General features: G+C 39.6%; 1 protein-coding gene across 2 annotated transcripts in view; it reads left to right on the top strand.

Annotated features, from left to right (window-relative positions):
• The window catches only part of aebp2 (AE binding protein 2), a 62,848-nt gene extending 51,000 nt beyond the window's left edge, over positions 1 to 11,848 (top strand). Inside the window, exon 8 of one of the 2 annotated variants that reach the window (XM_077235136.1) lies at positions 11,563 to 11,848. In XM_077235136.1, the coding sequence (XP_077091251.1) occupies positions 11,563 to 11,614 (52 nt within the window). In that variant the 3' untranslated portion in view covers positions 11,615 to 11,848. Of the gene's footprint in view, positions 1 to 11,537 lie in introns of both variants that reach the window. The other variant, XM_077235137.1, reaches the window with a different exon arrangement.
• The last annotated feature ends 1,602 nt before the right edge of the window (positions 11,849 to 13,450 follow it).

Genomic DNA, 13,450 nt, shown 5'->3' with positions numbered 1-13,450 from the left:
GGACAAAAAACATAATCACAGGCAATTTTCAAAGTATACCACTGCACTTATGACTATATGCAGTAAGTTTTAAAAGGTATTTAAAATCATCAAAGGTTGATGCCGATTTAATGTAAAGTGGCAGATTATTCCAGAGCTGTGGAGCAGCCACGATTTCCTTTCAGTTTAAGACGTGTCCTGGGAACAATCAACCGTAAACTGTTGGTTGATCGGAGGTGTGGATGTATGATGAAATGAAAGGAGATCAGAAATATGTGGCGGAGCCAAACCATAGAGGCCTTTATAAACAAACAATACTGCTTTAAACTGAATACGATATTTGACTGGAAGCCAGTGAAGAGAGACCAGCACTGGGGAAATATGTCCCCTTTTCCTAGTTCTAGTCTAAAAGTCTAGCGACAAGCTGGAGACGTGAAGTTTAAGACTGTGAGACACTAGAGTACATTATAATCCAGTCTGGATGAGATAGAAGCATAATTAACCAGTTTGGGAATGTTTAGAATAAAAAAGGACAATGAAATAAAACCAATACATCAATCATACTGCGCTATTTTAACTGTGGTGTGTCACGCGACAAGAATGATGCGTCACCATGAAAACAATAATAGATAAAAATGATACCCCCCCCCCGGCAACGATTGTCATTCTGAATGTTTATAAATAATTACAAAGAAATGTCAAGAAACTCATTGAATTAAACGGGAAAATTTAAAGTACAAAGACTGAAATAATATCTAGTGAAATGTATTCCAATAATCTTTTTTTTTTAAAGCATTTGTTTTACATTTTTTACAGTGTTTTCTGTGTTAAGAAATATCTAATACCTGGAAGCTTGTTTCTTGTTAGTATAAAGTTTATGAAAATATTTGTTGCGTTGTCATCGCTGAATTTCCATTAAAACGGTTAATAAATAGCTGGAGTTTGTGACGCTTGAGCTTTTCAACAGGGTTTACGGTCTTGTAAAAGCTTGTAAAGTTGAGAAATTGGGAGGTAAAGACTTGACACTTCTCTACAGCATCTGCTGATGTTTCATAAACACTTTTAAAACTGGTTAGCTGTTAAATGCCAGAGAGTTCACATATATTATACTAAGAACAAACTCTGAGCAGAGATCACCAACTAGCCGGGGACTGTGTTGAGACGGATCCAACCCTAAATCACAGGCATATTAAACAGACTCATTCCCTGTTGGGTAAACCAATCCGTGGAAAGCAGCTCATTTCCAATAAACTGTTGTAAACGATTCACTCGTTGAACTTTCCTTGAAAGATGTAGAAGCAAACGTTGCATTAGCGGCCCACCTGCAGCTTCTAGATTTGCAGTTGTTAGCACAGGTAGCGCATAAATAATGAAAACTCTTCTAGTTAATGTGCTTGTTTTGCTCATACAGCTAGCAGGTCCAGTCCAGACCTGTTCCTTTGTTGATCATAAATGTCTTTGAGACTGATGGCCACATTCTTCTGTCTTGTTCCCTGGTGGGTTGCGGATGTCCTGTGTATGATGCATCAGGGCGAGATGCTATGCTAATACTTCTTGGCAAGTTGCAAACATCAGACCAGTGAAATTATATGGACTGTCCTGTGTCATAATGAGAGAAACTTATACGTTAACAAAATGACGCAGACCCGAGATGAAAGGAAGATCGGGGCTGTGTGAATTCAGAGTGATTCCAGAGCAAAGGTCTCAACATCAAAAGCTGCTCTGTTTTTCATGAGGACAGGAGATGTGAGAGAGAAGTGATCCAATTTATGGTTACAGGGTCAATGATGTAACACTCATGTTTTATATATATATATATATATATATATATATATATATATACATATACATATACATATATATACATATATACAGAGGAATCTGGAAGTCGGTAAGATTTTTAATGTTTTTAAAAGAAGTCTCTTCTGCTCACCAAGGCTGCATTTATTTGATTAAAAACACAAAACAAACCCAGTAATATTGGGAAATATTATTTCAATGTAAAACAGCTGTTTTCTATATGAATATATAGTAACGTGTAATTTATTCTTGTGATCAAAGCTGAATTTTCAGCATCATTATAGAGGTCTGCACTCCCGCGGGAGTCCCGCGGGACCCGCGGGTCCCGACGCAAAACAGTGCGGCGCGGGACAAATTTTTAAAGGTCATTGCGGGAGCGGGCGGGATGATGAGGTGCACTTGCGGGTGCGGGCGGGAGGGATGATACGCTGCACTCCCGCAAATTAAATATGAGTATAAAGTAAAATATATAAATGATTAAAGTAGCGTACATAATTTGTAGTTGTGAGGGAGATTCTGATTGGCAGCAATAAAAACGTTTTAAGCAGCCTAAACTTGTGAATGTTGTCGGGAAGGGCGGGGCCTAATCTCACGCACACTTGTTTAGAGACAATTCCTTTCCCGCTGCTCCGAGTTCGAATTCGAAAGCTAGTTCAAGTTCAAAATAGACAGCATGGACGAGGAACAGAGCGCCTCTAGTGCTTCAGATAAAGTACTGTTGTGAATATTATGCTGTTCGTAATATGGGACCAATAAATATGTTACCAAGTATTGGTAAGGAATTTTGTGTGCACGCATTTTTTTCCCCAAGACCTTTCGTCAGACAGAAAGTGCGGGCGGGAGCGGGACATTATATCACAGATGCGGGCGGGAGCGGTACTAAAAATGACAAATCTTTGCGGGAGCGGGCGGGAGCGGGACTGAACACTGCGGGAGCGGGCGGGAGCGGGTCTGAAAATTGTGTCCCGCGCAGACCTCTACATCATTACTCCAGTCTTCAGTGTCACATGATCCTCCAGAAATCATTCTGATATGTGGATTTGATGCTCAAGAAACATTTCTCATTATTATTAATGTTAAAAACATTATTTACATTTTTATTTCAGGATTCTTTGATGAATAGAAAGTTTAAAAGAACAGCATTTATCTGAAATATAATCTTTTGTAACATTAAACACTACCGTTCAAAACTTTGGGACCAGTACGAATTTTTATTTTATTGTTTGGGGGAAATAAATAAAATAAATCAATACTTTTATTCATCAAGGGGGAATTCAATTAATCAAAAGTGACAGTAAAGACATTTATAATGTTACAAAAGATTCTATTTCAAATAAATGCTGTTGTTTTTGACTTTATTCATCAAAGAATCCTAAAAAAAAATGGTACACAACTGTTTTCAACTGTGATAATAATCATAAATGTTTCTTGAACATCACATCTTCACATTAGAATGATTTCTGGAGGATCATGTGATACTGAAGACTAGAGTAATGATGCTGAAAATTCAGCTTTGATCACAGGAATAAATTACACTTTACTATATATTCACATAGAAAACAGCTGTTTTACATTGAAATAATATTTCACAATATCACTGGGTTTGTTTTGTACTTTTAATCAAATAAATGCAGCATTGGTGAGGAGAAGAGAATTCTTTTAAAAACATTAAAAATCTTACCGACCCCAAACTTTTGAATATATATATTTAATATTAAAATATCGAAAAAAATCAACAACAAAAAAGGTAACTAATTAAAATGCTTCAACACGCACGTTTAAACAACAATAAAATCAGAAATGGCCGTTCACTGTTGGCTTGTTCACAGTCTTTTCAAAATGTCACTTAGCACAATACTATTAGTCTATTAGTAATTGTCTATTTCAACATGAAAACAGCTAGCCAAATTAAAGAAGGTGAAAATTATTCAGAGCAACATGTCATTGTATTGTACAGGACCCTCACAAAAAATCCTAAAAATATTACAACTGAGAATGGAACTACAGAAAGACTACAGCGAAAACTTTTTGGTCATACAGATAAGAGTAAGACATCATTCGAAACAGTACAGGTCTTCTTTTATTTGTACAGTCATAATAACAACAGATCGTTATGCTTTTGTTAAAATAAAGGGAAATAAACAAACAAACCGGATGCACTTTCTGGAGTTTGTCACAAAAATGAACCGAAACTCTGTGTAATCCATATGAAAACCTAACCCTTCCCTTACACCTTAACCCACGAACCTTACCCGTATCACACACACCTGACCCTAACCTTACCAGTATCTCACACACCTGACCCTAACCTTACCAGTATCTCACACACCTGACCCTAACCTTACCAGTATCACACACACCTGACCCTAACCTTACCCGTATCATACACACCTGACCCTAACCTTACCAGTATCACACACACCTGACCCTAACCTTACCAGTATCATGCACACCTGACCCTAACCTTACCCGTATCATACACACCTGACCCTAAACTTACCCGTATCATACACACCTGACCCTAACCTTACCCGTATCATACACACCTGACCCTAACCTTACCAGTATCTCACACACCTGACCCTAACCTTACCCGTATCATACACACCTGACCCTAACCTTACCCGTATCATACACACCTGACCCTAACCTTACCCGTATCATACACACCTGACCCTAACCTTACCAGTATCATGCACACCTGACCCTAACCTTACCCGTATCACACACACCTGACCCTAACCTTACCCGTATCACACACACCTGACCCCAACCTTACCCGTATCACACACACCTGACCCCAAACTTACCCGTATCACACACACCTGACCCTAACCTTACCCGTATCACACACACCTGACCCTAACCTTACCCGTATCACACACACCTGACCCTAACCTTACCCGTATCACACACACCTGACCCTAACCTTACCCATATCACACACACCTGACCCTAACCTTACCAGTATCACACACACCTGACCCTAACTTTACCAGTATCATGCACACCTGACCCTAACCTTACCAGTATCATGCACACCTGACCCTAACCTTACCAGTATCATGCACACCTGACCCTAACCTTACCCGTATCATACACACCTGACCCTAACCTAACCAGTATCACACACACCTGACCCTAACCTAACCAGTATCACACACACCTGACCCTAACTTTACCAGTATCATGCACACCTGACCCTAACCTTACCAGTATCATGCACACCTGACCCTAACCTTACCAGTATCATGCACACCTGACCCTAACCTTACCCGTATCATACACACCTGACCCTAACCTAACCAGTATCACACACACCTGACCCTAACCTTACCCATATCACACACACCTGACCCTAACCTTACCAGTATCATGCACACCTGACCCTAACCTTACCAGTATCATGCACACCTGACCCTAACCTTACCCGTATCATACACACCTGACCCTAACCTAACCAGTATCACACACACCTGACCCTAACCTTACCCATATCACACACACCTGACCCTAACCTTACCAGTATCATGCACACCTGACCCTAACCTTACCAGTATCATGCACACCTGACCCTAACCTTACCAGTATCACACACACCTGACCCTAACCTAACCAGTATCACACACACCTGACCCTAACTTTACCAGTATCATGCACACCTGACCCTAACCTTACCAGTATCATGCACACCTGACCCTAACCTTACCCGTATCATACACACCTGACCCTAACCTAACCAGTATCACACACACCTGACCCTAACCTTACCCATATCACACACACCTGACCCTAACCTTACCCATATCACACACACCTGACCCTAACCTTACCATTATCACACACACCTGACCCTAACCTTACCAGTATCACACACACCTGACCCTAACCTTACCAGTATCACACCTCAATAGCAGGACAAGTGTTTTACAATACAACCTGAACACAGTAAGTACATTGTTCTTATTTTTTGATGTAAGTACATATTACTTAAAGCCACTTAATATGAAGTGGGACCTAAAAAGGTATTAAAATGTTCCTTTTTCACGATGCTCCGAAAATGTTACGTTAACAACTGCACGAAATACCCACTGTGGTTCGTGATTTATTTTCATGAATAAAAAAAAAAAGCTTTTCAAAGACCCCTAACCCCCCCCCCCCCCCTCGCTTTTTCACTTGACATTCTTATTTTTATAGTCATTCAATCATAAGGTTTGTTTTAAAGAGTATAAATGTAGCAAAAATCCCAAAATGAATACAAAAGTTAACTTGGCACACGTGTTTTAAACTGGACTGTTCATCGTTGACCCTGTACAGTGAATGCAGGTTATGTTCACTTGGTAAAGCACCTCCCCCTTTTCCTGACCTTTCCAGAGAGAAAAAAACAACAAGCTTTGTTTGAGGCCTTTAATAAATTGACAGAGGTGGAGTTTATCCAACCTAAAGGGCTTTTCCATGAAGCTGTATGCTCATTTAATTTTGCGAAAAGCCCATCTGACCTCATTGTGTGTTGTCAGTAATGTCTGCATGTTTAATGTACTGTTTTATTTGTTTGCACTGCAATAAACTAAGCCCACTAGATTTAAGTAAAAATAAATACAACAAAAACAAATACTAGTGCATGTTTGATCAGAAAAGGAAAGGAAACACATCAACAGTCCTGACCCCGTGTGGCTCGTCCACTGAGACACAGAGGAGATTAGCATGGACGCTAATCAGAGTCTCAGATTCACAATAACGTCTATGAAACTGAATGTACTTATCGTTAAACGATAGCAGTCACTTCTCAAACCCCGGAGGGAGGATTGTGTTTCATATGCAGAACCTGATGCGGTTTTTTAAAATGGCGCATCTGTAATGAGCCAACAAGACCCATTTAGCATCTCTGTTATGTTATTTACCTGTAATGGAGCACAGGTTACACGAGCAATGACATCATACCCTGAGCGCATGCTTATTGGACGAAATAGGCACATTTTCTCCTGTGGTTGATGATAAGCACCAGATGCACCGATCGGACAAACATTAGCTCAACTGAAGACGAGCAGACTGCCAAATCCACAGGCTCATCCTCCATGGCCAACTCTCTCACGCATGAGGTGAGCCACAAACACAGGTGACCTCTCATGACCTTCCGTGAGATTAGCGGATTTTTAGATTTATGATTGTGAAACTATAGTTTTCTCTAGTTGATCTACTCTCACAGGTCCATTTTGTATATTTTTTATTAGTCTTTTTTTCTACAGCCTTTTGAAAAGTGTTATTTTAGTTATATAGTATTTATTTATATTTTGAATTAGCATTCATTTTCATATTATGTTTTACCTTTGTGTGTGTGTGTGTGTGTGTGTGTGTGTGTGTGTGTGTGTGTGTGTGTGTGTGTGTGTGTGTGTGTGTGTGTGTGTGTGTGTGTGTGTGTGTGTGTGTGTGTGTGTGTGTAATTTTTTCTATTTTATTTATAGCTATTATATTTTATTTAAAGTTTTATGAAATGATTGTTATGTTACATGTTAAGCACCTTGAAACATTGTTATGTTAGCATTATTTATAAAGTATTATAGTATTTATTCATATTTTTTAATTAGCATTTATTTTATATTTTAAGTTTTAATTTAGTTTATTTTTTTATTATTTATTATATTTTATTTAAATGTTTTATTAAATGATTTCATAGATTTTCACAGAATGTTGTTTTTAAAGTAGTATAAATTGTTTTTTTAAATATGTGTCAAACCATCCTGAATACTAAAGATTACAATTATAAGAATTTGGCACATGAATTTTAAACTAGACTTTTTTTAAAATCATTTTCACTGTGTAAGTAGATCAGGTAGGCCACTGGTAACTGAGCAGTGAATGGAGGACTGATAAAAACGTTGCAATTTTACGAAGTGCTTTCCCGTTTTGATGGTCAGTGAAGGGTGAGGTTGAAACTAGTCTGGACTGGTTATTTGCTAGTATGCAGAATAGCTTCTTTGGTCTTTCCTGACTGTATTGTAGCTCACATCTGTTGGGTCGGTCGTGTAGAAACGAAGCAAACACACACAGAGGGAGAGCTTCAGCCCAAACAAAACAGTCTGGATCGGATTCTGCCCAAATGCACAGTTTGTGCTCTGGTTCGACCCGGTTCTGTGTGAAAGCATCACAAGCGTCCCGAGAGCAGTAAACGTGACCCTTTCTGTTTCCCACAAACATCACACCTGGTTATAAGCTCTTGGGTTTTTCTTTTTTCTTTTCTCCGCTTATTTTAAAAAGCCCTTTATCATTAGATTCCTGAAGGGTTAGTAGCCCTGCACTTATCAGGGTTGTGACGCAAGCGCCAGCACTTCTGGAGGAATGATTGAGGTGCTGTTTGGGTGGAGAAAGAGAAATAACACATTTCGCTTGGATTTCCTGGTGGTGGAGATTAGATTGGGGGAAGAGATTGGGATGTCTGGGTTACACTGAGCGAGAGGTTGGCCGGCGCTCAAGGGACGCCACATCACATGTTAAAAAAAAGAAGAAAAAAAAGGACTAAGTGAAGTGGGCCAAGTGCTGCAAGAAAGATTTGCGACAGGAAATGAGCAAGATCTTAGGAAGTCATTTAGCGGTTCCAGAACCTCAGCACAAGCAATTACGCCAGCTTTGATACTCAAATCTCTTTACTGAAAGGTTTGTGGAGGATATGCTGGATTGTATTTTCTGGAGAAAATGTGTAGCATTTGTCCATTCAAACATGCTGAGAGGATGCTAAGGGGTTGCCAGGATGCTGCAATACAGTTGCTAAGGTGTTCGAGTGGTTGCTAGGGTGTTACTGGTTAAAATAGCCCATCTTGAAGTTTTTCCTTTATCATTGTTAGTGTTAGTTTTTTTTTGTTTTTTAGGGCTGTCAAAGTTAATGAGCTCACTGATATCATTTAAAAAAAATAAACATTTTCCTAATTTATAGACATTTTCTTGTTTAAAAAACGTTTTAAAATGTTACAATATACCATGTATCAAAAACTAAAATTATTTAAATTTAGTTTTAGATATGTTTGGAAAATGTATTTTAGTTTAGTTGATTTACAAAAATAACCCTTTCTCTGATATTTTGTTCTCCAGATATTGCTACTTATGTGGTGATTTAATACTGAGCATTAGGGGTTTGTTCAAATCACACAGCCTATAGCAAAAGTAATAGTGATGCTTATATCACCACCATTTTTATTGTGTTTGGGCACTAGCAAAGTAAATTCATGGAGTTAACTGCATGGAAAGATTATCCAGAGCCAACAGGACATCATTTAAGATAATTGAGCATTCATAATTCAAATCTATGACTCTCAGATGTATTGCTTGGTCATAAGGAAGTGTAATCTAGCAAATGAATGGGAGTTTGTGAATACAAACAGGATTTAGATGTTTGAATTTCCTGGAATTCTACCACTATCCAAAGGATGTGATGTAAACATCCAAATAATGTTTTAAGGGTCCCAAGCTGTGGTCAGATTATTTGAGGTGATGGAACCTGCCAAGTTTGAGTGTGTGTTATTGACACCCAAAACTGTGTAAAACATTGGATTCAATTTGAGTCTTTAAAGACAACATGAAAATAAACACACATTGTCACAATAACACACACAGAGAGAGTAAGGAAACTAGGATGAGATTCTTGTATTCTCCAGCACTCTTCTCTGGATTCTCGCTTAGAACAGGTGGCCAAATCCACTTCCTTATTAAAGCAAGAGAAAAGAACAGGAAACGGGGCATTTTCCACTCCAGCAAGACGCAAACAAGCCCTGTGTCTTCTGGAAACAATTAGGTGGAGCACAGATGCAGTCAGGCATATGATAAAAGAGAAGTCTGGACTTTAGAAGTCGGTCCCCCTCTTTCTTTCCTGAGAGTGTTAATACAGCAGAGGAGACCAGCGTCTGAGCGGCTTCCATGCACTGGCACTCTTTAAGGGGAACTGTTTTTGGGCTCTACTAGAACAGGTTTTCATGCTTGAATGTTCATTATTTTCCTCATATTCTCCATTGTTGCAGCTCCTCTCTTCCCAGTCCGTCAGTAACGCTCTGTTTAGTTCCTGTCTCTATGAAGCCACTCCTTCTGAAAAGCACAGTGTGCTCTGATTGGTCGGCTGGATCAGTATGTTGTGATTGGTGAGTGTTTCGGAAATGTCCCACCCCTTACCATAACTGCCAGTTTCAATACACAACTAACTAACTCAACCAGCCCCCCCCCCCCCCTTTATTCTGCGTATGAATTATTTAAATGAGGAAAATTGTGACGTGTTCGTTCCTGGAAGAAACTCAAGACTACATTGGAGGCGTTTCAGGGAGTTCAGAAACACTGACTCTGATATAGAGAATAACTCCCACTGGAGGGACTTTGTAACTTTACAGATCTATTTCATGCTCAAACAAAAACATTACACACTGAAGAAAGATGAACATTTAAAAAAGCTATAATAGAACCCCTTTGATAATAAAGGTTATTATAGCAGCGATACCATAGAAAATAATTTTTGGTTCCCCAACTAACCTTTCAGTCAACATTTCTTTAAAAAAAAATTCTTAGTGTGAAGAAACTTTCAATAGTCTGAAGAAAGTTTCCCATTATAGAGAAGCTTTTGTGGAATGGAAAGATTTTATGTATGATAAAAGTTCTCAATGAACCACTTACTCAACTGAGGCAGCTTGCATTTTATGCCAGTAGTCTGTTATACTGTTATAAAGATCTCATTGAGTTACTTTACAACCTATCAGAATTTCTTCTTACTTTCTGGCCATTTAAATATCAGCATCTGCAGCAAATTGCATATTAAGTTTGTGCCTCTGAATAAAAGTCTGAGCTTCAGCTCCATATTCTCACTATTTCATATATATATACACATGGAAAATGTATATATTGTCTAATTGTTCAAAAAATGAGATTTTTCTTACTATCAGTTCACATGTCGGGCATTATATGGTTAACAGCATTCAGTCTTGAGGCAGCACATTAATGTTATCTGCATATTGTGTTACATTTCACTCATTTTTGTCCATGTGAAGAATCCTACATCTCTGTGGATATTTCTAAAACGTCCACATAATCTGTTTAGGCCTTTTTTTAGGTTGGTTTCTTCGTTAGTGTGCATTAACTGAGAAATTATACCTGCACGAGTGAGGAAGGCGAGACAGTTACTTGGAAGCGGGGTCTCTTTGTGGGAGTTATTTTAGGACCCAGGCAAATTTTATCCTACAGTAATTGTGTTATGGGTATTGTCTTCTGAAGAAAGACTGAGAACAGTAAGTGAGTTTGAAAATCCGGGGTATTAAAATGTGCTCTCGGCATAGCGTTGCCATCCATCAGCCAGTAGGACACACACACACACACACACACAATCAGTTTTAGCGAGAAACTCCGTAACCTAATTACAGTGAGTCAGCTCATCGTGTCCCTATGAAAACCCAGCACTCATCAGCTGATGAAAGTCATATTTCAGTATTACGGCGTCGCACAACCTCACAACTATTCAAATGAATTCCTCTCAAGGCTTGTCTTGTGTTTCGGAGTGCTGCACCTATGATACAACATGTGCTTTCATAACTCTATATCTGTGTGATCATCAAAGACAGTCGCTAGCGTTCTCGCAGGCTCTTCCCCGCCGCTAATCAAAGCCCGGGCAGAGTTTTAGCATACCATCCAGCTTTTGCACAAATAAAATATGTAAGATGAAAGATTATTTATTATTCACATCTGTTCTGTTCTGTTCTTCCTCGGCTAAATCTTCAAAAGTGATGTCATTTCAGATGTTCTTTTGTCTTTCGGATGCAGTGATGATGACCATACATCAGAAGTGTTGAGGAAAAGACATCATCAGGACTGACTGACTCAAACATTTCAGCCCCTAATGTAAGAATTCTGCTTCCCATCCCGGTTCCTCATCCTGACAGGACTGAGGCTGCTCATATTTCAGCACATATACCTGCATGAGCCTGTGATTGTGATGGTGAGATGGGCTGATGAAAGTGTGAAGCCAGAAAGCTCCTGCTCATGATGGATTTCACCCACAAAATCAAAGGGAAATCATTAAAAATTAGGCTTATTTTTTGAGACCACCTTCATTCATTCATTCATTATTATTTTATTTTAAAGACCATAATGTTGTGTTTGTGTAGGACTCAATAACCAAACCACACATCTTCGCTCATGTTGCATTTACTGAACTGACGCAAAACTCACATTTGTTGACCCTTGCCGTAAATCACTGCCGTAAGCCTTAAAGGCCCCGAAACATGTCACTCGCAGTGCATAGCATACAGAGTCCAACAGGAAACAATGCTGAACATTTTCAGACACAACATCCCCCCCCCATGCGTTTAAACCTGAAAACCCCCACGTGTGTGACAAACGCTGTAAGATCCATGCTGGCCGGTGCCAGAGGGACCTGGAGGTAGCCGTTACGTAAGTCCATTTTACTGAAAACAGTGGAGCCGTGGAAATGGCTAGTGAGCTCCTCAGCCATAGGTAGGGGGTACTTATCAGGGATGATGGCTTTGTTGACATCTGTGAGGTCGACACAGAGCCGCAGTCCGCCCCCCCTTTTCTTGGCTATCACCAGGTTAGACACCCACAGCGAGGCGTCGACGGGTTCCATGACGTTCGTCTCCACCAGGCGATGCAGTTCGGCCTCCACCGCGTCACGGAGGGCCAGGGGAATGCGCCGTAGGGGCTGGATAACAGGGCGGACTGACAGGTCCACAGTGGGCTGGTGGACAAAACCAGTCATGCGTCCCAGCCCTTTGAACAGTTGTGGGTAGCGATCAGGCCAGGAGGCAGCAACCTGCAGGACATGCAGGCCCCTAGCATCACTCACATTAAAACCCAGGGCAAGGAACAAGTCTAGGCCCATAATGTTAGCTCTCTTCCGGGTGATGCAGAACTTGGTGGCCTGGCACACATTGTTGATCATACCTGACGGGCAGGTGGGCCACACCCAGAGTGGAGATGGGAAAATGGGCCCCCTGTCCCCTCTCTGTACATCCAAACGGTCACTCACCCAGTCAGCCGCCTCTGCAGTCTCTGTGTGCTGAACTGACGGTGGTGATGATGTCACAGGCTCGTGCACAGCGCGGTCGAACTTGCGCGCCTCCAGAAGGGCCGTTTCTAACTGCTTTCCAATTACTAAAGCTTCCGTTAGTGTCGTGGAGTCTGGCTCTAGTAAAAGTCTCTCCCTCAGTTGGTTACATGACGTTTTCTTTATTAACTGGTAAACTATAAGTCCATCCTCCAAAGCCCCAAAGTCCAACAGGAAACAATGCTGAACATTTTCAGACATAACATAATTTATTAATATTATTATCATGATTGTTAAGCAATTACGCAAACCATTCCACATTAAGTTAATGACCATATGTTATACTTCATGCTTGTGTTTGTTGTACTATTCTGATTTAACTGAAATTTATATTATTTAAATATGTAATGTAAATGTAAACATGTAAATAGCTTTTATACAGTAAAAACCTTGTTTTATAGTAATGAGAAAATAATAACTAACTTAAATACTAACTTTTGGGTTTAACTAGAAAAGTAAAGCTTGTCACAATTTTTATTTTTATAATCTTTAACATGATAGATGAAGTTTATATTAAGTTAAGTTAACTGCCATATTTTATACATAATGTTTGTATTTGTGTTCTAATCAAAATTAAAATATAAA

Source organism: Siphateles boraxobius, unplaced genomic scaffold (genome assembly GCF_051911475.1).
Source record: "Siphateles boraxobius isolate OS27281-9 unplaced genomic scaffold, OSU_SipBor_1 19, whole genome shotgun sequence".
Classification (NCBI taxonomy): domain Eukaryota; kingdom Metazoa; phylum Chordata; class Actinopteri; order Cypriniformes; family Leuciscidae; genus Siphateles; species Siphateles boraxobius.
The sequence above is the reverse complement of the archived record's forward strand: the minus strand, read 5'-3'. Positions and strand labels throughout refer to the sequence as shown.